At 38.3% G+C, this 26405-nt stretch overlaps 1 protein-coding gene across 1 annotated transcript in view; it reads right to left on the reverse strand.

Moving 5' to 3' along the window:
- The window catches only part of ca10a (carbonic anhydrase Xa), a gene marked incomplete at both ends in the record, with an annotated part of 227257 nt that overhangs the window by 25525 nt on the left and 175327 nt on the right, over window positions 1–26405 (reverse strand). The window contains one exon of the mRNA XM_083904668.1: window positions 8141–8326. Within this exon, the coding sequence (XP_083760794.1) occupies window positions 8141–8326 (186 nt within the window). The remainder of the gene's footprint in view (window positions 1–8140; window positions 8327–26405) is intronic.

A 26405-nucleotide genomic window follows, 5' to 3' on the forward strand; every position in this document is an offset into this window, starting at 1 on the left:
CACACGCGCGCACACACACACACGCGCACACACACACACGCACACACACACACATCACAATACCCCCACCGCTCACATCCTCCCACAGGCTGCCATTTCAGAAGGATGCTTTTGCGTTTTTAAAAAATAAAAAAGTTTGAATATTTCTCTTTGTTCACGTTTCAAGGACGCGAGAAGCAGACGGGGGCGAGCGAGAGTCAGAGAGAGGCTAACACACACACACAGAGAGAGAGAGAGAGAGAGAGAGAGAGAGAGAGAGAGAGAGAGAGAGAGAGAGAGAGAGAGAGACTTTTGTGCATATCTGATTACGAAACCTTCTCATTGGACCTTGAAGTCACAGCTTTGGCTTTAATGAAAGGCGGCGTAATGAAGGAGTAAGTTGGCGGCGTGTCACACAGGAAGCCGTCACAGGAAGTGGTCTGAGCGAGGAGAAAACGGGATGTTAACGTCTGTTTTCACCACCCGTCATCGCCTCGTCATCGCCTCGTTTACCCCCCCCCCCTCCACAGTTTGGCAACTCTGACGCTGATCCAGAGCCAGATTATTATAATATAACGAAAATTACAAACGAATCTGACGAGTAAATAAACACATCTGACCTGACAAATTTGTCGACACCTTACTATGAATTTTTTACACCGTACTATAACATTTTCACAATTTTTTGATACGTCACTATATTTTAGGTAACATTTTGACACCTTACAATTTTTTTTTGACAATTTCGACACCTTACGACAGCATTTCCGAATTTTTTTTTGACTCCTTACTATAACAATTTTAACAAAATTTCAACACCTTACTATAAAAATGTTGGTAAAATTTTGACACCTTATGATGACATTTTTTCTTACAATATATATATATATAAATTTTACAATTTTGACACCTTATTACAAAATTTCTGACATTTTTTTACTCCTTAGTAATAAAATGTTTACAAAATTTCGACACCTTACTATAACATTTTTGTAAAATTTTGACACCTTACAGTAACTTTTTTTTTTCTAATAAAATTTTGACACCTTACTATCACTTTTTTTTAAACAAAAATTTTACACCTTACTAAAAAAATTTTTTTTACAATTTAGAGACCTTTCTAAAAAAATTTCAACAATTTTTTTTTTACAACACTCTAGAATTTTTGACAAACTTTCGACTCCTTACTATAAATTTTTTTGTACAATTGTTGACACCTTATATATATATATTTTACAATTTTGACACCTTTCTACAACATTTTCTTTGACTCCTTACTAATAACATTTTTACAAAATTTCGACACCTTACTGTTACATTTTTGGTAAAATTTTGACAGCTAATTTTGACTCTTTTTTTTTTTTAACAAAAATTTTACACCTTACTATAATTTTTACAATTTAGAGACCTTTCTATAATTTTCCACAGTTTTTTTTACAACTTACTTTAACATTTTTGACAAAATTTTGACACCTTACTATACAATTTGACACTACATTTATTTACCACCTACTGTAGAGATCACCAGGAAATGTACGACAGCAACAGAAAAATACTTCAAATGTACACAGAACTTTGCAAGTCTGGCCTTGTTTTTATCTGCGGAGCTCACTCTACAGTATCAGAGTACGTATTTATGCGACACCACGTCCACGTCCACGTCCACATCCAGTCCGCAGTTTACTCGGTTTTATCCTCTGCTTCGTTTTCACCGGCTCTGTCTCGATGAACACCAAAAACAACCCTATCACTGCTAAATTAAAATTCCTGCTTTACCGTCAAACACTTCTGACCAAAAATAAAAGCATCAAACGGGGGTTAAATGTGGGAACAGAAGGAGCAGCAACATTAAAAACTCTCCTCACGCCTCCTGATCTCAGTGGGTCGTTCTCTGCTGCTTCGTAAAAAAAAGGTTCCTCCTCGACTTCATTAGCTTCCTGCAGCCGTCTGAAGGCAGCGGGACGCCAGCGCAGACGCGTCCACATCGTCTGATTTTGAGGAGCGTCGCTCGTTACAGGCGACCGCCCGCGGACTGCGACACCTCCGCACACGAGCTCCGCACGCTGAATACTGACATCGCAAATCAGAGGTGTTGGGAGGATGAAAGACTCCCGAGAATGATGTTTGTGATGGAGTTCACGCCGACACGGAAGCTCATTTAAGCAGGAACACACGGTGAATCTCTGCGGAGAGGAATTCGGAAAGTGTATAAATCAAATCCCAAACAAATCCCACTCAAAGGGTTAAAGGGTTAATAGGACAGACTGGATTTAGACTCCTAGTGTTTGGTCTGGATAAAAGGAGACAGTTACGTCAGGAAGGACAGTTCAATTTGTTGTTTCCTGACGTTAAAAACAAAATATGTGGATCACACTCTACGCATTTGACGTGATTGATATTGAATTAAAGACTGTGACACAAAATTCATTCATTTTCTTTGTTTGACCAAATTTTGACAATTTACTATGATATTTTTAGTAAGGTTTTGACATTTAAAATTTTTAATTTATTTTTTTAGAATTTTCAAACAAATTTTGATGTCTTACAGATGAAAAAAAGGACAACATTTTGACACCTTACGAAAACATTTTTGACAAAATGCTGACACCATACGTTCTTTTTCTGACACCTATTTATTTATATAGCTGAAAGGGAATTGGCCTTGTAACCAAAGAGTTGTCGGTTCAAATCCCACGCCAGGGTTAATAGGACATACTAATCCAAATATGTGGATCATCTGCTGTGGCGACTTTTGTTGTTAACGTTATAACAACAAAATATGTGGATCACACTCTACGCAGATGACGTGGTAAATAAATGTATTATTTGAACTGATATTGGATAAAAGACAGTGAGATTGTTCATTTACTGTTTTTGATAATTTACTATGATATTTTTGGTAATTTTTTGACATTTATTTTGTAATTTATTTTGACTATTTTTGACAAATTCTGATGTCTTACTGTTATAAAAAACATTTTTGACAAAATGGTGACACCATACGTTCTTTTTCTGGCACGTATTTATTTATATAGTTGAAAGGGAATTGGCCTTGCAACCAAAGAGCTGTCGGTTCAAATCCCACGCCAGGGTTAATAGAACATACTAATCCAAATATGTGGATCACACTCTACGCAGATGACAAGGTGGTAAATACATGTATTATTTAGACCGATATTGAATTAAAACATTGTGACAACATTCAGACTTGTTTCCACCCTGCAATTATTTTTCGGCCAGAAAAACAAACAAACAAACAAACAAACAAACAAAATCAATTGTACCAAATGTTCCCTGCTGTTGCCCACGGGGAGCGAAGCAAAAAAAGAAGCCACCGGAGACGCTAATGTCATGTCGTTATTATTTTATAGGACCTTCTCTTTTTTTTTCTTCACTGACCTGGAGGGAATTCTCACTCCCTGCAATTACTAACACACACACACACACACACACACGGCTGGTGTGTTTTTTAAAGGCATGTTCACCCCGAAGGAAATCACTTACTGACAACACAACCTCCTCCTCAGACTGTGTCGCCTGCCGTGGGGAAGCTGGTGCAACATCGCATCAACACAGCGTCAACCCGCAGAGGGCAAATCAGTGACTCAAGGCAAACCAGGGATTTCTGTGGGGAGCCTTCATATACACTGATATATATATATATGTGTGTGTGTGTGTGTGTGTGTGTGAGAGTCCGCCCTGAAGGAACGCAGTAAAACACTTCTTTTATTATGATTTGAATATCAGCTCTCAGACTCTGAGGAGGAGGAGGATAAATGATGAGCATTAATTATGATCCATTTGCTTGTCAAGACTGTAATTATTCTGTAGCCACACAAACTGCGCCGCTTTATTTATTTATTTATTTATTTTTTCTACGACGTACGACACTGACGCGCTACGGCTTGTTTTTTTTTTTTTACTCAACAATCAAAAGACGGGAGAAGCTAATTGTTTCGCTTGTCAACAACACACACACACAACAAGTGTGTGTGTGTGTGTGTGTGTGTGCGTGTGGATTTAAATGTTCAACTGTCACGTCCAAGACAACCACAGTTCCAGAAGAAAGCAAATTGCAGTGTCAGGATTTTCACTCAATTATACGACTAAAGAAGAAGAAATTTTTTTTTATTATTATTATTATTATTATTTTTTTAAATATCAAGAGCCATTTCATGCTTCTATGTTAAAAAATAAATATATATATATATATATATTAACAGTGATATTTCCGGTGTTTTAAGTATATAATTTATAATATATGTATGTATATATATATATATATATATATATATATATATGTATATATATATATATATATATATATATATATATATATATATATATACATAATTAACTTATTATTATTTATTATATAATAATAAATCATGTTTTTATATAATCAAATTTATGCTAAAACCAAACAATGGAATGGTATTTTTATTTTATTTTATGAGGTTTATATAGGAAATGCAAAAGCTTTCAAAAATTGACAAAATTGTTCCAGACTTAATAGATTTTGTGGATTTTATGGCATGTACAAATACTGAATTACTTGTATTACTTTACTATAATGTATATAATTACTATATTGATAATATATTTGATTGTGATTTTGCCATACTAAATGTGAATATTCAATAAAAACTAATATTTGTAATTTTGAGGATTTATGGGCAGTATTGATTGACTTTTTTTTCACCATTTTCTGACCAAACAACTAATCGATTAATCAATTACTCAGCACTTAATCAATTCAAAAACACGTTAGACTCGATAAACACACAGAATATAAGTTTATATTACTGTAAGAAATTCAGAATCAATGAAAAATAGGCATTAAAAAGGTGGTTTATCTTACTGTTTTAAATGCATTTTTAAGTTAGTGTAATTGAAAAGCGCCAGATTGAATGATTCTCATCATTTAACAGCCATTTTTCACCTGGAAACTCAAAGTTTGCAAATCGCTCACTTTCCTGAACCAAAACTCCATAGAGAAAATCAGTGATTTTTAGCTGCTGGTCTTCTGCTGCCTCGTGTGGTCACTTTGTGTCACTGCAGTAAATATTGGACAGAGGGCTTGAAATGCCGATTTGACACGGCAATGCGTTAGAAATGACGGAATCGAGCAAAGAAGTGGATCAAAATCGTTGATTTTATGGAATTTGGTTTCTCCAAATTGAAATCTGAGTTCCGACAACAAACGGAAAACCACAAACAGTGAAGACGTCTCTTTGGGGAGAGATGATTTCACTCTCTCTCACACACACACACACAATTTGTTCCTCACTAATTAAAAGAGTGATTTATGTATTTATTTACTGTCTTCTGCTGCTCCTGCGGTTATCGAAGCCTCCGTCTGGAGACACATTTTTCATCTCAGAAATGCACTTTGTGCTAAATTAAAAATCCACTCACAGTGCCGGGTTTCACTTGTGCGTGGTCACACAGATCCATGCCGCCTCGCCGAGCCCCCCCCCCCCCCCCACCCCCCCGCGATACGGGAGTGAAAAATCTATTAAAGCCGCGCTAGGCGACATATTTTTGTTGCTATCGATCGATAATCTGATAACAAGCTTTCATCGCCGTGTAAATCAAGTCGATGTGAGAAGAGAGAGACAAGTCCACTTCGCCTCCACTTCCAGACTCTGATTACAGTCTTGGTAAAATTAGGTTTGACTTTGATCACAGAGACGGCGCCACCTGTTGGCTGCTCTATTAAGCAGCTGCACGTTCACTGAGAGAGGTCATTTTTTCTTGTCTATGTGGGAAATAAACTGGGGGAAAATTATATTTTTGATGGATGTTTACAATGGCTCATTATATGGCAGTCACTCCGTTACTGGATATATAGTGTATCTCATTATTTGGCAGTCACTCCGGTTGCTGGATATATAGTGTATCTCATTATTTGGCAGTCACTCCTTTGCTGAATATATAGTTTATCTCATTATTTGGCAGTCACTCCGTTGCTGGATATATAGCGTATCTCATTATTTGGCAGTCACTCCGTTGCTGGATATATAGTGTATCTCATTATTTGGCAGTCACTCATTTGCTGGATATATAGTTTATCTCATTATTTGGCAGTCACTCCTTTGCTGGATATATAGTGTATCTCATTATTTGGCAGTGACTCCGTTGCTGGATATATAGTGTATCTCATTATTTGGCAGTCACTCCTTTGCTGGATATAAAGCGTATCTCATTATTTGGCAGTCACTCCGTTGCTGTATAGTGTATCTCATTATTTGGCAGTCACTCCTTTGCTGGATATATAGTGTATCTCATTATTTGGCAGTCACTCCGTTGCTGGATATATAGCGTATCTCATTATTTGGCAGTCACTCCGTTGCTGGATATATAGCGTATCTCATTATTTGGCAGTCACTCCGTTGCTGTATAGTGTATCTCATTATTTGGCAGTCACTCCTTTGCTGGATATATAGTGTATCTCATTATTTGGCAGTCACTCCGTTGCTGGATATATGACGTATCTCATTATTTGGCAGTCACTCTGTTACTGGATATATAGCGTATCTCATTATTTGGCAGTCACTCCGTTGCTGTATAGTGTATCTCATTATTTGGCAGTCACTCCTTTGCTGGATATAAAGTGTATCTCATTATTTGGCAGTCACTCAGTTGCTGGATATATAGCATATCTCATTATTTGGCAGTCACTCCGTTGCTGGATATGTAGTTTATCTCATTATTTGGCAGTCACTCCGTTGCTGGATATTTAGCATATCTCATTATTTGGCAGTCACTCCGTTGCTGGATATATAGCGTATCTCATTATTTGGCAGTCACTCCTTTGCTGGATATATAGTTTATCTCATTATTTGGCAGTCACTCCTTTGCTGGATATATAGTGTATCTCATTATTTGGCAGTCACTCCGTTGCTGGATATATAGTGTATCTCATTATTTGGCAGTCACTCATTTGCTGGATATATAGTTTATCTCATTATTTGGCAGTCACTCCTTTGCTGGATATATAGTGTATCTCATTATTTGGCAGTGACTCCGTTGCTGGATATATAGTGTATCTCATTATTTGGCAGTTTATTCTTTTCATGTCCTCCCTCACAACCTCCCTGAACCTTCTCCGTGGTCGTCCATCTTCAACATCTTTTGTCCAATAAATTCAGGGTTCAAAGGGTAAAAGCAAGACCATGAAGACACTTTAAAAGCATTAATTAAGGACCTTCAAATCAATCCTGCAACATACGGGGCACCTGTACTCTCACTACACATTACAATATCATCTGCAAACAACATCATCCACCGAGCCTCCATTTTAAGTCTATTTAACAGCTGTTTTTGTGGTGAAAGTGGACGCTACAAGTGCAGATTACGGTAGGTTTGTCTCACTCTGTGTCTGAGTAAAGAAAAACCAGGTCATCGTTCACCTTCAACCAATCAACCTCCATGAACCTTCTCCGTGGTCTTAACATCTTCAACATCCTTTGTCCAATAAATTCAGGGTTCAAATGGTCAAACCAAGACCATGAAGACATTTTAAAATCATTAATTAAGGACCTTATAATCAACACACGGGGCTCCACAACCGGTGTAATATCCACTACACATTACAATATCATCTGCAAACAACATAATCCACCAAGACTCCAGTTTTAAGACTATTTTAGCAGCTGTTTTTGTGGAGAAAGTGGACGTTACAAGTGCAGATTACGGTAGGTTTGTCTCACTCTGTGTCTGAGTAAAGAAAAAACCAGGTGATGTTTTCGGTGACAACCAGGCCTCGTCGTCCAAACATCACTCACCTCCAACCAATCGACCTCCATGAACCTTCTCCGTGGTCGTCCATCTTCAACATCATTTGTCCAATAAATTCAGGGTTCAAAGGGTAAAACCAAGACCATGAAGACATTTTAAAAGCATTAATTAAGGACCTTATAATCAATCCTGCAACACACAGGGCACCCGTACTCTCACTACACATTACAATATCATCTGCAAACAACATAATCCACCGAGACTCTATTTTAAGACTATTTTAGCAGCTGTTTGTGGAGAAAGTGGACGTTTCAAGTGTAGGTTTACGGTAGGTTTGTCTCACTCTGTGACTCAGTCAACAAAAACCCAGGTGATGTTTTCTGTGAGAACCAGGCCTCGTGGTCCAGTCGTCGCTCACCTCTCCAGAGAAGGCTTGTCCGTTGAGCAGGTGTTCGGAGCCTTGACCGTCCTCGCTGCCAAAGTGTAGCCGGATCTCCTCCAGGCGGTGGCTGTAGGTCATGGGTCCTCCAGAGATGTTCACCAGATGCTCCTTGTCCAGGCGCAGGGACACGTGACGGCCCGTGTTGTACATGGTTCCTCCGACCTGAGGACGAAGAAGAAGAAGAAGAAGATGATGAGAAAAGTCAAGAGTGACTTGAATCGAAGATCAATTCCATCGATCGTCACTTTCAATTTTTCATTTGTAACGTAATTAAAAACCTGTTTCGAACAAACACGACATCTCATATCTGGATTTATTGATCAGGCTGAGCGCGTGGACGACGTCCAACGCTGTCTCATTAAATCCAAAATGGATTTCTGCTGACAGAGCGTTCTCCATGAGTTGCGCATATACATCATCATGTATATATTTATATATGTATATGTTTATATTCAGCAGGAGACGCGGCGTAGACACTGTAAATGGAAAGTCGATCGATCTGAGAAGACGGAACACGACGGTAGATGTTTGGAGAAGGTTCTTCACATTAAATCAGATAAAAGTTACAAGAATTATTAAATATTAAAACACGTGTGAGGAGATGAAACCCATATATTATACGTGTTACCTTTACATTTTAAATAAACATATATTTATTTATTATTATTTTATGGAGTCAAATAGGCAAATAGACCAAACAATGAAATCATAATTTTAATCATCATTTTAAATAGATTTTACTGATTATTCCTTCAATAATTTTATTAAAATCTACAATTACATGAAGTACTTGTGGGATTTCAGCCACACAAATATAATGATATTCAGATTTCATTCCTATTCCAAACTTGTGAGAAGATTTTGTCATTTTTACAGAAATAAATACACATATTTACCCTATTTTTGTGTGTTTTTTTGGTGAAATTCAAATTATGCTGGAAAAATATGACCAAACACAGGCATGTTTTATTTTAAAAGTCACAAAATAGGTTGAAAGTGAATTCATTTGGTTGATTTTACTGCATATTCCTTTACTTTTTTTTATATTTTTATGAAAATATACTGTACCATTGAATTACCTGCCAACTATATTGATAATAAATTTGATGATTTCAATAAATTTGATGATTTTAAGGTGATTTCACCTGAATAAAATTGGAAAATCGTGGTTTTGAGGATGAATGGGCAGCATTGATTGACATCTTTCACCATCTTTCTAATCGATTAATCAATTAATCGATTAAAAAATCGATTAAAAAAGCTATTAGACTAAAAAAAAACATGCAATAGAAATGTATAATACTGTAAGAAATACAGAATTAATTAAATAATACGCATTAAAAAAACAGTTTTTAATGCATTTCTAAATATTGCAGTTGACATGTGTACCTAATAAAGTGGCCGCTATGATTTTGAGGCGTTTCTAAACTCATCGCCTCCTCTTTCTCCTCCTCAATGACTTCCCATCAGCCTCTCCTCCTCCTCTTTACATCACCTCCTCCTCCTCCTCCTCCTCCCAAACCATTGATTCTTCCTCCTTTCAGAACGTCTATAAAATATTTACGGTGTGTGGGCAGACGTTCTCTTTCTCTGGGAATTCACAGCGGTGGAGGTGGTGTGATGGTTTTCAGAGTGTGTGGTAAAAAGGAAGCGAGGGAACGGGCGGAAGTTAAAGATGGAAGTCCGACGCCGGCGTCGCCGTGGCACGAATATCAACGTCAGCCGTGCGTGTTTTAAAAAAAAAGAAGAAGAAAAAACGCGGCATAAATAAGTAAAGAGAGCCGATAAAGATCGTTATAAGGTGTAATTCCCTGTTTCCGCCTCTGGATCCTTCCCTCGCTGTGTTGATGTCAAACCTTTGAACACAAAAAAACTTCTTCTTCTTCCTTCTTTACATCATCATCATCATCATCATCGTCATTTTCCGTGCCGTCTTTTGTTGCGTCGCCCGTTTACGTCGCCGCCCTCTCCTGCTGTCTAATTAAATAAGAACCCCCCCGAGGTACGGTTACCGTGGAGAGCGTCGACGCTGATAAGAAGCAAATAAATAAATAAATAAGAAAGAAAGTCGACTCCTAATCCGTCAAAAATGAGAGACGACGTCAGCGAGAACCGGAGCCGGAGCTCGAGCTCGAGCCGATGAAGAGAAGCTGATTTCTTTTAAAGTCGGCGATGATTATTCCACCGTGCGGTTGGAAAAAAAATCCTTTAATCTTTGTTGTGATGGAGTTTTTCGTGTGTATATATTTCTGGCAGGACTTTCATTCTCGCACCTCCACAACATGTCAATTTGCATTTTCGTCCAATTAAAAAAATCACAGTCCGGGTCTTTATTTCCCTTAATTGTACCGACTGTGTGAGTGAGCGCCCCCCTGTGGCGGGATGCTAGCGAGAATCCAAACCCCATAGAGAAAACCAGTGATTTTAGCTCACAGGGACACAGGAGCTGCTGGTCTACTGCTGCCTCTTGTGGTCACTTTGTGTCACTGAGGTTAATCTGAACAATGAAATTTAAAAGCCGAATCATTAAAATCAGTCATTGTAAGTTAGTGATGGAGGCAGAAGTGGATCAACAACTCCTGTGAACTCCTGTGTTGCTGTGATGTTAAAATCACCCGTTTTCTCTATGGGGTTTGGTGTGGGAGAGTGAGCGGTTTACAAAAACGAACCAAATTCCAGTTTTCGGTCGATAAAAGCCTATCCAAGAGTGAGATAAAGCTGTAAACACATTCTTAAGATATCGTAGACTTAAGTGGGTGTAGATTTAATGAAGTGAGCCTTTAGTTAAGTGGCTAAAAAATCTGTAGAAAACTCATTTTAGCCGTTTAACGAAACAATCCCAGAATAAAATCGATTCCATACGTAGTCTACGATCTTCAGAAGATGTCCGCAGGTTTATGTCACTGTCAGACGTACTTTTAACAACAGGAAACTTGAGTTTCTGTCACTCCCTGCACCAAAGCCCATAGAGAAAACCGGTGATTTTAACTCACGGGCACACAGGAGCTGCTGGTCCTCTGCTGCCTCGTGTGGTCACTTTGTGTCACTGAGTTAAGTCTAAATGAAACATTTTAAAAGCCGAATTTGACAGAATAAGACGTTTGATGTTAGTGACGGAGGCAGCAGTGGATCAACAACTCCTGTGAACTCCTGTGTCTCTGTGATGTTAAAATCACCGGTTTTTACTATGGACTTTGGTGTGGGAGAGTGAATTCTGGATTTTTAGCCGTAGCTACAGGTGGTATGTTGTGTGTGAGTATGTGTGTGTGTGTGTGTGTGTGTAGGGGAGGATACAGTTGAATATAAGTGTATTTACTTCATTTGTCTCGTTTCCACGCTGCAGTAATTACCCAGACAAAGTCACCGCGGCGGCGCGGAGAAGGAGACGCTGCAAAACAAAAAGCCGTCTTCCAAAATCTGCCGTCTCATTATTCTGCCGGAGTCTCGACACTTTTAGCGAGCGCCGGAGTAATTATTACGAGAGCTCGTCGTCGTCGTCGTCGGAGTTCATATTCTTTTTTTCCGGTCGCCGGATTTATCTGCGGAGGAAATCTCACCGTCTCTGGTGCGATACTCGTAAAAAAAAATAAAAATCCCAGCCTGTCAGATCAGCACGGGCGTGCAGTGCTGTCGTATATATTATTGTTCTGCAGAAGAACACTTAACCCGCCGCCGCCGCCGCCGCCGCCGCCGCTCGTCTCAACATTACACCGTTAGACTCATTACGCCGTCTCAACGCTCATAACAAATGACTCTTGGCTGCACTTGAATCCCCTTTGTCGCCGTAAACAACGCACATGAAATTTATCTGTACATAAATGTCGATGGGAGAGTTCAGGACCTGTGAAGCTGAGGCACTTTGAACATCGTCTGCCACTTAAAACGCTCTCACGTTACACATTCTACAGCGATATCTCGCCGTTTCGCGTACTTCTTTCTCCGCCCGCACCAAACCCCATTGAGAAAACCGGCGTTTTTAGCTGGCGGGGGGGAAACAGGAGCTGCTGGTTCGACTGCTGCCTCGCGTGGTCACTTTGAGTCACGGAAGTAAATCTTAACGAATCTTTTCAGAAGCCGAAATCGCACGACGGCGCGCTTGAACTCGCCGGTGGACGCAGAAGTGGATCAACAACTCCTGTGCGCTCCGAACGCGGTTTAAAAAGTGGCACAAATCAACATTTTTCAGTCAAAAACTGTGAAATAATGCGCCAAATATGGTCTTAACATAGCATACACTTAAGCTAATGGCTAATATATATATTTTTTTGCGATTATCCCCACTGGCAGCAGTGTTTTCACAGACATGCACACCTTATACAAACAGAAATACACGATCACTGACTGTTCAAACACGTGACTTCATTATGAACGAGGTTATTTCTACTCGCTCACATGTGCCGCTGCCAGAAATACTCAGCAAATGTGGTTTTAATCTGCGGCTGAAAATAGTCCGACAAACAAATCTGCCGCTTCCTCGCGTTTGAGTCATGTTTTAAAATACGAGACTCTTCAGGTTTGGTCCGTCTTTGTCTACGAGATAAAAAAGCCACGTTTTCGTTCCTGCAGTTTGGTTTTCAAGGAGCAATTTTTACAAGCATTTAAAACGGAACATTTTCACACCTCAACTGAGTTCTGCATGTCAAAGAAATCTATAAAACTCATAAAGAGTCAACATTTTCAACCTGTTGAATTCCTTTTGTCACGTGTCAAATTTAAGTTTTGCGCTTGATCATTTCGGTAATTTAACTTATTTTCAGCCCTCGTTAGGACCAGGATTTGGTCTTTTAAGACACTATAAGTCGTGAAAAGTCATTGTATACACCAGAAAATGTCCTAAAGAGGAGAGAAAACCAAAAATCTCCATGTTTCAATATCTTGTATCACGTGTCTTTCAAATTTAAGTTTTGCGCTTGATCATTTCAGTAATTTAACCATTTTCAGCTCTTGTTAGGACCAGGATTTGGTCCTTTAAGAGACTACAGTCCTGAAAAAGTCTGAAAATGTCTAAAAGAGGAGACAAAACAAACATCTTCATGTTTCAATGTCTTTTGTCACATGTCTTTCAAGTTTAGGTTTTGCACTTCTGCACATTTTGGTAATTTAACCATTTTCAGCCCTCATTAGGACCAGGATTCGGTCTTTAAAGAGACTATAAGTCGTGAAAAAGTCATTGTTTATACCATAAAATGTCCTAAAGAGGAGACAAAACCAAAAATCTCCATGTTTCAATATCTTGTATCACGTGTCTTTCAAATTTAAGTTTTGCGCTTGATCATTTCGGTAATTTAGCCATTTTCAGCCCTCATTAAGACCAGGATTTGGTCCTTTAAGAAACTACAGTCCTGAAAAAAATCATTGTTTATACCATAAAATGTCCTAAAGAGGATACCAAACCAAAAATCTTCATGTTTCAGTGTCTTGTGTCACGTGTCTTTCAAATTTCAGTTTTGCGCTTGATCATTTCGGTAATTTAACCATTTTCAGCTCTCGTTAGGACCAGGATTTGGTTCGTTAGGAGACTACAGGTCCCGAAAAAGTCAGAAAATGTCTAAAAGAGGAAACCAAACAAACATCTCCATGTTTCAATGTCTTTTGTCACAGGTGTCTTTCAAATTTGGGTTTTGCGCTTCATCATTTCAGGTAATTTAACCATTTTCAGCCCTCATTAGGACCAGGATTCGGTCTTTAAAGAGACTATAAGTCGTGAAAAAGTCATTGTTTATACCATAAAATGTCCTAAAGAGGAGACAAAACCAAAAATCTCCATGTTTCAATATCTTGTATCACGTGTCTTTCAAATTTAAGTTTTGCGCTTGATCATTTCGGTAATTTAGCCATTTTCAGCACTCATTAGGACCAGGATTTGGTTTGTTAAGAGACTACAGGTCCTGAAAAAGTCAGAAAAAGTCCTCAAGAGACAACAAAAACAAAAATCTTCATGTTTCAATGTCTTCTGTCACAGGTGTCTTTCAAATTTGGGTTTTGCGCTTGATCATTTTGGTAATTTAGCCATTTTTCGCCCCAGTTAGGCCCAGGATTGGGTTCTTTAAGAGACTACAGGTCCTGAAAAAGTCAGAAAATGCCCTAAAGAGGAGACAAACATTAAAATTGTATTTATTTTCATTCCAAAGTGTCTCCCAGTGTCTCGTGTAATCCACTGAAAAACGGCTCACTTTGTTCGAGCAGCATTAAATGTGCTTCTAATTTGTTCCTGAGAAGCTTCCAGGAGGCGATGGAGCTGAGAAAAGAGGGGACAGTGGCGTCGACTCACACTGCTCTTCTTCTTCTGCTGCTTCCTTTAACAGACAGCGATGATCTCAGTGCTGCGCCGCATTAGCGGTAATAGCCCGGCGAGCGTAAACAAGTCATAAAGGAGATTGTGGGACAGCGTTGCGGCTCAACTCGGGAAGGTGTCGTGGGCAGGTAACGGTAATGGCCGACATCAGCGGTGCGGGCGGTAATGAGAAAACACAAGGAACATCATCATTATGTTAACACACACACACACACACACACACACACAGATCAATGGAGTCATTTAGTCCTCGTTGTCCACTAACTGCTCCGAATGTTTAGCTATTAGGCCGCGGCGATGCTCTATTTACGCAAAAGACGCCCCATAAAGTGTCGCTAACACACCTAAGAAGATCAGCGTCAGGTCTGAGGGGTTTTCAACAGACTCTGAGGGAGAATTGAGAGCAGAAGAAAACAGAGTTCAGACTCCGAGCTAATGTCACGTGACTGCGTTAGCCTACGCTGCCATTTTGGCGGGAAAACCTGAACGACACTGGTGCTGAACTCAGGAGTTCAGCGTCACTTTAAATCCACGCAGATGGAACAGAATATCACAGAACCTGACTCTCTGAGTATATATGTGATCCTTATACTGCCCCCTGGTGCTTTTCACGAGCATGGACGTCTGACAACATCTTCAACTTGCTAACTGCTCCTAATGTTACGTTATAAGCCGCGGCGATGCTCTATTTACGCAAAATACGCGCCATAAAGTGTCGCTAACACACCTGAGAAGATCAGCGTCAGGTCTGAGGGGTTTTCAACAGACTCTGAGGGAGAATTGAGAGCAGAAGGAAAAGAGAGTTCAGATTCCGAGCTAATGTCACGTGACTGCGTTAGCTTACGCCGCCATTTTGGCGGGAAAACCTGAACGACACCGTTGCTGAACTTTAAGAGTTCAGCGTCACTTTAAATCCATGCAGATGGAACAGAATATCACAGAACCTGACTCTCTCAGTATATATGTGATCCTTATACTGCCCCCTGGTGGAGTATGGACGTCTTCAACGACAACGTCTGCAACTTTCGCTCATTCTGTACTCCAGAGAATGTGATAATAACATATGAAATAAATACGACAGGTATTGAAGGTAGTTATTGTATACGTACAGTATCACACTTTATAGAGACGTAGCATTTTCCAAAACAAAAAACTACGTTCGTCAAAAACAAGGATGTAAATAATCCAAATTACAACACAGAAGACATAGAAGACAAGACGAAGAGACAATTATTCCGTTTATTAATTATCAATCGAATACCAAACCATTTTGATAATTAACCGTTCAAAAAGAAGTACTTTTTATTTTGGAATTATAAGTAGATTTTGGATTTTTAAGTAGAATTTGGAATTATGAGTAGAATTTGGATTTATAAGTAGAATTTGGAATTATAAGTAGATTTTGGAATTATAAGTAGAATTTAGGAATTATAAGTAGATTTTGGGACTATAAGTAGAATTTTGGAATTTTAAGTAGATTTTGGAACTATAAGTAGAATTTTTTAATTATAAGTAGAATTTGGAATTATAAGTAGAATTTGGAACTATAAGTAGAATTTGGAACTATAAGTAGAATTTGGAACTATAAGTAGAATTTGGAATTATAAGTAGAATTTGGAATTATATGTAGAATTTGGAATTATAAGTAACATTTCGAATTATTAGATTTTGGAATTATAGACTTTTTAAAAATACGCTCACTTCTAAAACAAGTACTTTTTATATCAGATGAATGACTTTTGATACTTAATTACAGTAAATTTCATAATCTTGAAGACTTTTACTAAAGTAATATTGTAACAACTTCTACCAAAGTCATTTTCTGGTAAAACACTTGTACTTTTACTGAAGTATCCCTTTAAGGTACTTTATATAAGACTTTTCCTGTGATACGGCTGCACTTAAGGATCATTTCCACCATTGATGAATTGTTTTAATTCCACTGATCTCAGTTCAGCTGCGACGTGGAAACGGTTAAACGTCGTACGTGGTGATGAGGCTTTGTTCGTAAATTAGACAGAAACACATGTATTTATATCACTGTGTGTGTGTGTGTGTGTGAACGCCTGCAGGTAATAATCAGCGAATCGTGGTGGAGGCGTAAAGTGTTTGATTAAAACACAAGAGGAACGGACGCAAACTTCACTCTGGAACATATAAACTCAGAGAGGTGATGTACAGAATCTATGAATACAGAGAGCGTATATATATATATATATATATATATATATATATATATATATATATATATATATATATGATGAAATGACAGCAGGGGAAAGTAAAGAAAGAAAGAAAGAATAAAAAAGACAAACACAAAGAGATTCAGTGCAGATTTTCTCTTCTATGTCCAATCTTTCACCAGAAAATAAATAAACTGGACATTTCCACAAACCCCTGTGTTGTGTAAATGTACTTAAGGCCGAAGAAATCCTTAAAACTAAGTGGTTTGTGCCAAAAGTCTAAGAGCAATAGAACTCTTTACTTGTATAAAAGGTCTTCAATGTATTAAAAAAAACACAACATTTGTGCTTTTATTTGCGACTTTAAATCATAGTAAAGAGTTTAAATAAAGGTCAGGTGATGACAACATAGTAGTTTGTATCAATATTGGTCCAAATACGTTAAATATACTGCAAATAACACAAAAAAAGTCATATTTTGGAATTATAAGTAGAATTTGGAATTATAAGTACATTTTGGAATTATAAGATTTTGGAATTATAAGTAGAAATTTGGAATTATAAGTAGATTTCCGAATTATAAGTAGAATTTGGAATTATAGACTTTTTAAAAATACGCTCACTTCTAAAACTCAGGTACTTTTTGTATCAGATGAATGACTTTTGATACTTAATTACAGTAAATTTCATAATCGTTAAGACTTTTACTAAAGTAATATTGTAACAACTTCTACCAAAGTCATTTCTCTGATAAAACACTTGTACTTTAATTATCCAAGAACCCAAGTACACTTCTTGTTGATGATGTTCTACTTCCTGTGTTATTTTGTCCATAACACGTGTGTGTGTGTGTGTGTGCAGATAATGACGGACACGGAGGACGAACTCTGCCTCCTCACTGATGAACAAAGGGCTGATGCTCGTGGGCACGTCGTGTTCAGGTGCTCGGGATTTAAAAAAGATGTAATGTAAGCAATTTCTCCGACCACACGTCGTCCGCCGACCTCTTTATTCTTCTTCTTCTAATGTCATTAAAATCAGAGAGGACGGTTCCTTCTCACGCAGGCTGTCACATTAAAGCTGTTATTTTTTAAAAAGCAGAAATGCATTAACATCGGTGAGTTGTTCATGTTTCAATTTAAAACTCTGGAGAGAGAAAGAGAAAGAGAAAGAATCGTATGTGATTAAACCGCAGAGAAAACAAAGTGTGTCAGGAGAATCATCTCTGCAGCAGCAGCACAGATCAGGAGCTGAGGGCCTTCTGTGGCCTGAGGGAGCCGCGATCTCCACATCATATACTTCTGCGTTGTTTGATCTCACATTCTATAGCCTGCACAGTGGGAGCTGATGAGCGCCAGCCATTAATAATTGAGTGCACCTGTGCAGAGCCGGTGCAGCAACTTCTCATCCAAACAATGTCAAAGTCGGAACTGCACTCACCGGTGACCTCAGGAAGTCACCTGACCGGTATGTGTTATCCAGTCCAACTTTATCTGGAAAGCACTTTTAAAACAACCGTTTTCCCAATTCCAAGAATGTGGAACATTGAGAATATTTTGGAGCTATGAGTAGATTTTGGAATTATAAGTCAATTTTGAAATTATAAGTAGATTTTGGAACTATAAGTAGAATTTGGAATTCTAAGTAGATTTTGGAACTAAAGGTAGATTTCAGAATTGGAACTATAAATACAATTTGGAATTATGAGTAGATTTTGGAACTATAAGTAGATTTCAGAATTGGAACTATAAGTAGATTTTGGAATTATGTAAATTTTGAAAATATAAGTAGATTTTGGAACTATAAGTAGAATTTGGAATTCTAAGAAGATTTTGGAATTATAGGTAGATTTTGGAACTATAGGTAGATTTCAGAATTGGAACTATAAGTAGATTTTGGAATTATGTCAATTTTGAAAGTATAAACAGATTTTGGAACTATAAATAGATTTGGGAATTATAAGCAGATTGTGGAATTATAAGTAGATTTTGGAACTATAAGTAGATTTTGGAACTATAAGTTGATTTTGGAATTATAAGCAGATTTTGGAATTATAAGTCAATTTTGAAATTCTAGTCAGATTTTGGAACTATAAGTAGATTTTGGAATTATAAATAGAATTTGGAACTATAAGCAGATTTTTAAATTATAAGTATATTTTGGAATTTGGAATCATAAATACATTTTGTAATAAAAAGTAGATTTGGGAATGATAGGTAGAATTTGGAAATATACACTACATCTTTTAAGGTACTTCATACAGAGACTGCGTCCTGGCAATACCAAGGTTTTACACTTCCTTAAATACACAAAAACACAGAGAAAACAGGCTGACGGTGTGTGACAGGTACTGCAGTATTTGTACCTAAACGTCCCTTTAGGACATAATTAAAACGTGAATGTTCAGCTCTGGTCAGATCGTCCTCTAACCTCAGTCCCACCTCACATTAACCTGCTTCTACCTCTCTGTCTGTCTCTTTCTCCCCCGGTGAATCACTCTCGTTGCCATTCCTGCCACACCACTGGCTTTCCGAGCGGAGCCAGATTAGCCGCCCGCGACCGCCGCTGGAAATCAAATAACAGCCGATAAGGCGGGAGGAGGGAGTGAGACGCAAATAAGGCTCGGCCATTATTGTCGGAGCGTTTTTCTTCTTTCTGGAGCCCCGGAGATTGCCATCGGAAAAAAAAAGTGGACAAGGGTTTCCGATTTGGAATTCAGCGCATTGAGCGAGTGTGTGAGTTCATCTCCGACCCCAAAAGTTCTCCGCCAAAGTCATAAAGTGTCGAGAGAGCGAGTGAAAAATAAAAATAACAGAGTTGCCTGACGCAGGTCTGACATTGTAGAGCTTACCGGAGGGCAAAGACGAGCAAAGACGAGCAAAGACGGGCGAAGACGAGCAAAGACGAGCGAAGACAGCCGCCGCGATGGAAGCGTCTTTGATGGGAGAGACAGGTACGACGATTAATATTTGATGCTATTGACGGCTGTTGTGCTCAGAATGAGAGTTACGTAGCGGCGGTTTTCATCCCAAACATCACAAAACGCAGTCTCCCGGCAAACAAAGCCATTCTGCGTTTGTAGTTTTTCTAAAAGAACAATAAAAAAAACCCCAAACCCAACTAATCAATGGATGAAGTGAAACAATAGTTTGATGTTGAGACAGTTTTGGGGGAAAAAACAAAAATCTGCTGACTCGACTAAAAACGGGGGAAGTTTGTTTGTTTGAGCTGCAGATGAATAAAAAAAAAGTTTAGGGTAAAGTTTAGTTCAAGATATGTATTAATATATCTGTACAGATATTTTTCCATAGGGACCGTCTACAAAGCAAAATGTTCTTTCTCATTGCCAATAATTTAACATAAATTTATCTTTGTATCAATAAATGTAGAATCTACAGGAGACCATGTGTATGTAGTGATACTACGCCACGCATAACCAATATTCTGACTAAAAATCCCCATAAATTATGAAAATTATGAAATATACACCCTAAACTGTGTTATATGGGTTTTGATATCACTAAAATTCGTACAAAGATTTTGTTGTAAAGTCTACAGGACACCAGTGAGGTCTATGGTGGTTTTTATCAATCTTCAATCTTGACAGTGAGCTGAAGAAAAAAAAAAAAAAAAAAAAAGTATCTCGGCCGGACTTGAAATTTACCATCATAATAGTCGGCATCGCCCTGAACAAGGATCCATTGAAAATATTCGCAAATCTCTTAAGGAATAATTTTAATGAATTTTTGAAAATCATGAAAAGATCCATTTGCCCTGATGCACTTTGACAGTGAGCTGACTTTCTTCTCAAAAACAAAAAGTATCTCGGAATGACTTGAAATTTACCATCATAATAGTCGGCATCGCCCTGAACAAGGATCTGTTGAAAATATTCGCAAATCTCTTAAGGAATGATTTTTATGAATTTTTGAAAATCATGAAATGATCCATATGGTATTATTGTATTGATACTATGTAATATTCTCAATGAATAAACTCAATAGTCGCAGTAAAATGATAAACTAGTATATAGATCTAGTACTATAATCGAGTATTATAATTTAACATTTGTTGAGAAATGTAGACCCTGGACTATGTGATAGTTTTCATATTTTTACTTTTTTCATTAAATTCAAATTCCCCAGATATTTTAGAAGTTGAAAAATTACATATATTCTACAGGAACTGATTTAATAGACCTCATGGTAGTAAATACTACGCCATAAAAATGGCTTTTCCCTAAATAGATGTTGTATAATCTACAGGAGACTAGTGACATTTGTAGTGGTTGTATAGGTACTGTACTTTATTATGGTGATCATAGCGAATATTTTGAATAGTCGTGGAGATTATACCACAAAATGAAGACGCTGTAGTATAATCTGAGAATAACTAATAATCTCAGTAAAAATGCATAGAAATTATTAGAGAGTATAATCTACAGGAGACAAGTGAAGTCTGAAAGCATTTTAGAGACACTACTTTGTTTTTTACGGTGAAGAAATTAAAAATGTTCTTTGTCGGTGTTGATGCAATTTTTAGACGGTCCCTTGGCGCTTGCATCACAGCCAGCTGAACCCATTTACACCTGTGTTACAACAATAACACAAATAATTAATATTTGTTTTTCCACAGATGCCACCACCTTCGTAGAATGTGGAGTTATTTTTACGTTTTTTTTTTTTAATTCTGCAGTTTCTGAAAACATCTGCTTATCATTTGACGCCTTGTCTTGTTTCTCACTGAGAAACACAAGTTTTTCCAGCTTTTACTCTCACGGAGTGACAGTGTGCAGGTGTGAAGAAGAAGAAGAAGAAGAAGAGGGTAGAAAGCCATTCTTTTGGAATCCGTCCCACAATGCCATCTGTTTTCCTCGCGGAGGGTAAACGGACGGGGAGCGGTTAGCGACGCCGCGGCTCATACGTGTTGGGATTAACACAAACACACAGATGTTCACACGGAGACGAAGGTGAACGCGTGCAGATGTGATGCAAACATATGGTTCCCGTCATCGACGCAACTTTTGAGTGTGTTTACTAAACTTTGGTTTGGTCCACGTCCATCACCTTCACAGACCTTATATCTTATACATGTATTTGTTTATGTCAGCCTATGACAGTAGTTTTGTCACAGACTGCGACAAAGCTCAGATTATGACCCAATCCTCGGGAGCAGACCGTAAAATGAGCAAGATCGAAATGACACAGATCAAAATAACAAACGGCGATGGAATCAGTCAAACAGCTGAACACGATAAATTCGTCAAATCGACCAAACTCAAAAGCCAACTGCTCCGAAACACTACAATGAAGACGAAGGAGAAGAAGATGAAGAAGAAGTTAAAGAAATTGTCGAAGAAAAAATCGTTGAGGAAGAGATCACCGAAGATGATATCGTTGAAGAGATCAAAGAAGAAGAACTTGTTGAAGAAGAGATCGCAAAAGAAGGGATCGTTTAAGAAGATATCGCAGAAGAAAGGTTCGTTTAAGAAGATATCGCAGAAGAAAGGATAGTTTCAGAAGATATCGCAGAAGAAGGAATCGCTGAAGAAGAACTTGTCGAAGAAGAGATCGCAGAAGAAGGGATCGTTTCAGAAGATATCGCAGAAGAAAGGATCGTTTAAGAAGATATCGCAGAAGAAAGGATCGTTTAAGAAGATATCGCAGAAGAAGGAATCGCTGAAGAAGAACTTGTCGAAGAAGAGATCGCAGAAGAAGGGATCGTTGAAGAAGATATCGCAGAAGAAGGGATCGTTTAAGAAGATATCGCAAAAGAAGGGATCGTTGAAGAAGATATCGTAGAAGAAAAGATCGTCGAAGAAGAGATCGTTGAAGAAGAGATCGCAGAAGAAGGGATCGTTTAAGAAGATATCGCAGAAGAAGAGATCGTTGAAGAAGAACTTGTTGAAGAAGATATCGTAGAAGAAGAGATCGTTGAAGCAGAGATCGCAGAAGAAGAGATCGCAGAAGAAGAGATCGTTGAAGAAGAACTCGTAGAAGAAGAAATCGCCGAAGAAGAGATCGTTGAAGAAGAGTTCGTAGAAGAAGAGCTTGCAGAAGACGAGATCGTTGAAGAGGAACTCTTCGAAGAAGATTTCGCAGAAGAAGATATCGTTGAAGAAGAGATCGTTTAAGAAGAACTTGTTGAAGAAGAGATCGCAGAAGAAGAGATCGTTTAAGAAGAGATCGCAGAAGAAAGGATCGTTGAAGAAGAGATCGCAGAAGAAGGGATCGTTTAAGAAGAGATCGCAGAAGAAAGGATCGTTGAAGAAGAGATCGCAGAAGAAGGGATCGTTTAAGAAGATATCGCAGAAGAAGGAATCGCTGAAGAAGAACTTGTCGAAGAAGAGATCGCAGAAGAAAGGATCGTTTAAGAAGATATCGCAGAAGAAGGGATCGTTGAAGAAGATATTGCAGAAGAAGGGATCATTTAAGAAGATATTGTAGAAGAAAAGATCGTCGAAGAAGAGATCGTTGAAGAAGAGATCGCAGAAGAAGGGATCGTTTAAGAAGATATCGCAGAAGAAAGGATCGTTTAAGAAGATATCGCAGAAGAAAGGATCGTTTAAGAAGAACTTGTAGAGGAAGAGATCGTTGAAGAAGAACTCGTAGAAGAAGATATCGCCGAAGAAGAGATCGTTGAAGAAGAGTTCGCAGAAGAAGAGCTTGCAGAAGAAGAGATCGTTGAAGAGGAACTCTTCAAAGAAGATTTCGCAGAAGAAGATATCGTTGAAGAAGAGATCGTTTAAGAAGAACTTGTTGAAGAAGAGATCGCAGAAGAAGAGATCGTCGAAGAAATTGCCAAAGGAGAAGAAATATTAGAAGTCGAAGAAGAAGAAGAAGAAGGAGAAGAAGAAGTCAGATGAATATTAAGAGTGACTTCTTTGATCTTGGAACTCAGCAGGAACTTATCTTGGATCTGAATTCTACGTCCCGAGGACAGACAGATGAAGACTATTTTTATAATCAAACGTTACTGGAGAGTCTTGGACTGATCCTGTGAAATGTTCTCCCTCAGAATTCACTCGTTCACTCATATATCTCATTTAGTCTGGAGCTTCAGGACTTCTGCAGAGTGTGACGATGGGGACGCTGTGGACAAACTGAAGACGACTGATCTCTGCAGGTCGAGAACGCTGAAAACAAACTTGACTTCTCTGTGGACAGAGGAAGAAAAAACCAGGTCAGGCTTTAAATTTAATTAGCGTCAGGAAACCGCGACGTTAGCGTTGTCCTCGTTAGCATTCAGAGCGAGCGCTCGTCGCTGTCTCTAGATATAATATTAAAATCAAATAAAACTGCACTGACCAGTTTTCTAAAGAGGAAGCCAAAGAGTCAATATTGTCATAATTTAACTCGAGAGGCTTTAATTTGAAAAGTCAAACACTTTACTTTGAAGGACATTGTTAAGTGGAGAATCCTCAGATGAGTTCCTGTTTCAAAGTAAAAGCACGCCCGTGTTTCTGTTCCCTGTTCCCATCGCTCCAAAATAAAATCCAAAATCAATTATTTGATATTTTAACCATAGGTTTCTCGCTATATATGATTTTGTTTGTTTGTCTTTTAATGTGACCTTTAAACTTAATGCAGAAATGTTATATGCAACATTTGTTTTCAAATGTTTTAGTATTTATTGGTACCCTTACATACGTTATATTTGACATGTCTGTATTAAAGGTGCATTGTGTAATAAATCATAAAATCCTCCTAATATGTCACAGAGACTCAGGAATAATGTTCATATAACAAACTGAACTCACCAACAACAACAGTACAGACAAAATATTTACATAAAAAAAAATATTTTGCAGACTGCAAATCATGTTTATGTTTTGAAATCATGTTTCGGCGTCATGTGGCGCCACCTACCGCCGTCTACCGATCATTGCAGTCGGTAGAGTCTCAGCTGCCGAGCGACCACGGGTTGCCAGTTAGGTCAGAGAACGAAACCTAAAAAGACCTCTGTGTTTTTGAATTTGAATGTAGTAACCGTTTTTGGCCACATTCTTACATATGGCGCCTTTAAGATATCAAAGATACAATGTTTCTAAGACTGGTAAAATTTCATGCGACTGTTTTAACGGATAGGTTTGATGCATTAAAAGTAATAAATAAAGTTTTAGGACACATACTTTTTATTTTAACACCTACTTTAAAAGACCTGATTTGAGTTATGTAAAGTGAATTGAACATTTTAACAGTTTTAACATCATATTTTTCAAGTTTTTCTTTAACTCTTACATATTTTATATTAAACATTTGTGTGATTTTCAGAACGAGGTCGTATATTCTTAACATTACAGACACAATGTTTCCAACACTTGTTGAATGCAAAGGTTTGATGCATTGAATATAATCAATTTAATCCATAAATATATATATATTAACAGTTTTTAGAACGCATGCTTTTATTTTGGCACTTATTTAAGACCTGACGTTGAGTTACCGTGACCTCCTAAATCTGACATAAGCAGAAAAAAAAAAAAAAAAAAACCCTGCTCTCTGAATAATCCCGTCTCATTATTCTTTGCTTCTGTTGCTGGTTTTTCAAGTGTTAATGAGTCAAGGATTCGGCAACGAGCTCTTCAGCTTCAGCGCTCGCACTTCACTCGAACAACAGAAGAAGAAGAAGAAGAAGGAGCTTCAGAACGATGGCAGGCCTCTCTCCGCGTTTCCCGCCTCCCTTTGTTTCGCTGCTTTCGACTGCGAGCCTTTGATTCTGCCGCGTTTCTGAGCTCCATCGCCGAAAAAACCCTCGTCTTTCATCTCTCACGGGCTTTTTTCTCTCTCGTTTCTCTTGTTTTTCTTCTCGTCCGCGGTCCTAACCTCGTTGCAGCCTCGGGGACGCGAAACGAACCCGCTGTGAGGCCGATGTACATCGTGCTTCTCTTGCTTTTTTTATTATTTCCACATCCAACAGACGTCGGCTGTCCAGAGGCGTTCCACCGACTCGCTTTTGAGTAACGCTCTCCAGCCACCGGGAGACGAGGTCTCCGCCGTCGCTTTTTCGGTCCACAGAAGAAGAAGAAGAAGAGGCAGAGCGATAACGAAGTGCAAAAAAAAAGAAAGAAAGAAAGAAAGTTGAATCAAAAAATCAGGGGGTTTAAATTTAGACTCAGTGCTGCCGGAGACGGCCTGAGGGCAGAGCCGTACGAAGGGGGCTTCCCCCTCATCCCGGCCCCCCCGGTGAATCGCTCCTCGCCACAAACAAAATAAATAAATCACAGTTGAGCACCTGCGGGCAAAGAGTCTGTGTGGGCGAGCGCTGGTGTTTTAGGGCATTATTCACACATTATTTCTTCTTCTGCCTTCCTCGTCCTCCTCATCCTCCTCGTCCTCCTCGTCCTCCTCGTCCTCCTCGTCCTCATCACTCGTTCACTCGTTCACAAACAACTCTCCATCTTTCCGGCTTCATATGTGGACGACACTCAAAAAATGACTCAAGCTACGTTAAGTGTATTGATAGTTTAACTTACTACAATACTATAGTACGGCTACCATATTACAAAAGAAAGTATACTAAACTACTATATTTATATTTAATTGGTGTATGTAGGTATACTATACTACTATAGTACATATTAAATTACTTTATTTATATTTCATTGGTGTAACATTAAGTGTATTGATAGTTTAACTTACTATACTACTATAGTAGTTAAAATATACTACAATTATAGGTATACTATACTACTATAGTAGTATAGGTACTGTAGTAGTATAGTATACCTATAGGTATATTCAACTACCTAACTATATTTATA

Source organism: Microchirus variegatus (genome assembly GCF_963457635.1).
Source record: "Microchirus variegatus genome assembly, chromosome: 18".
NCBI lineage: Eukaryota > Metazoa > Chordata > Actinopteri > Pleuronectiformes > Soleidae > Microchirus > Microchirus variegatus.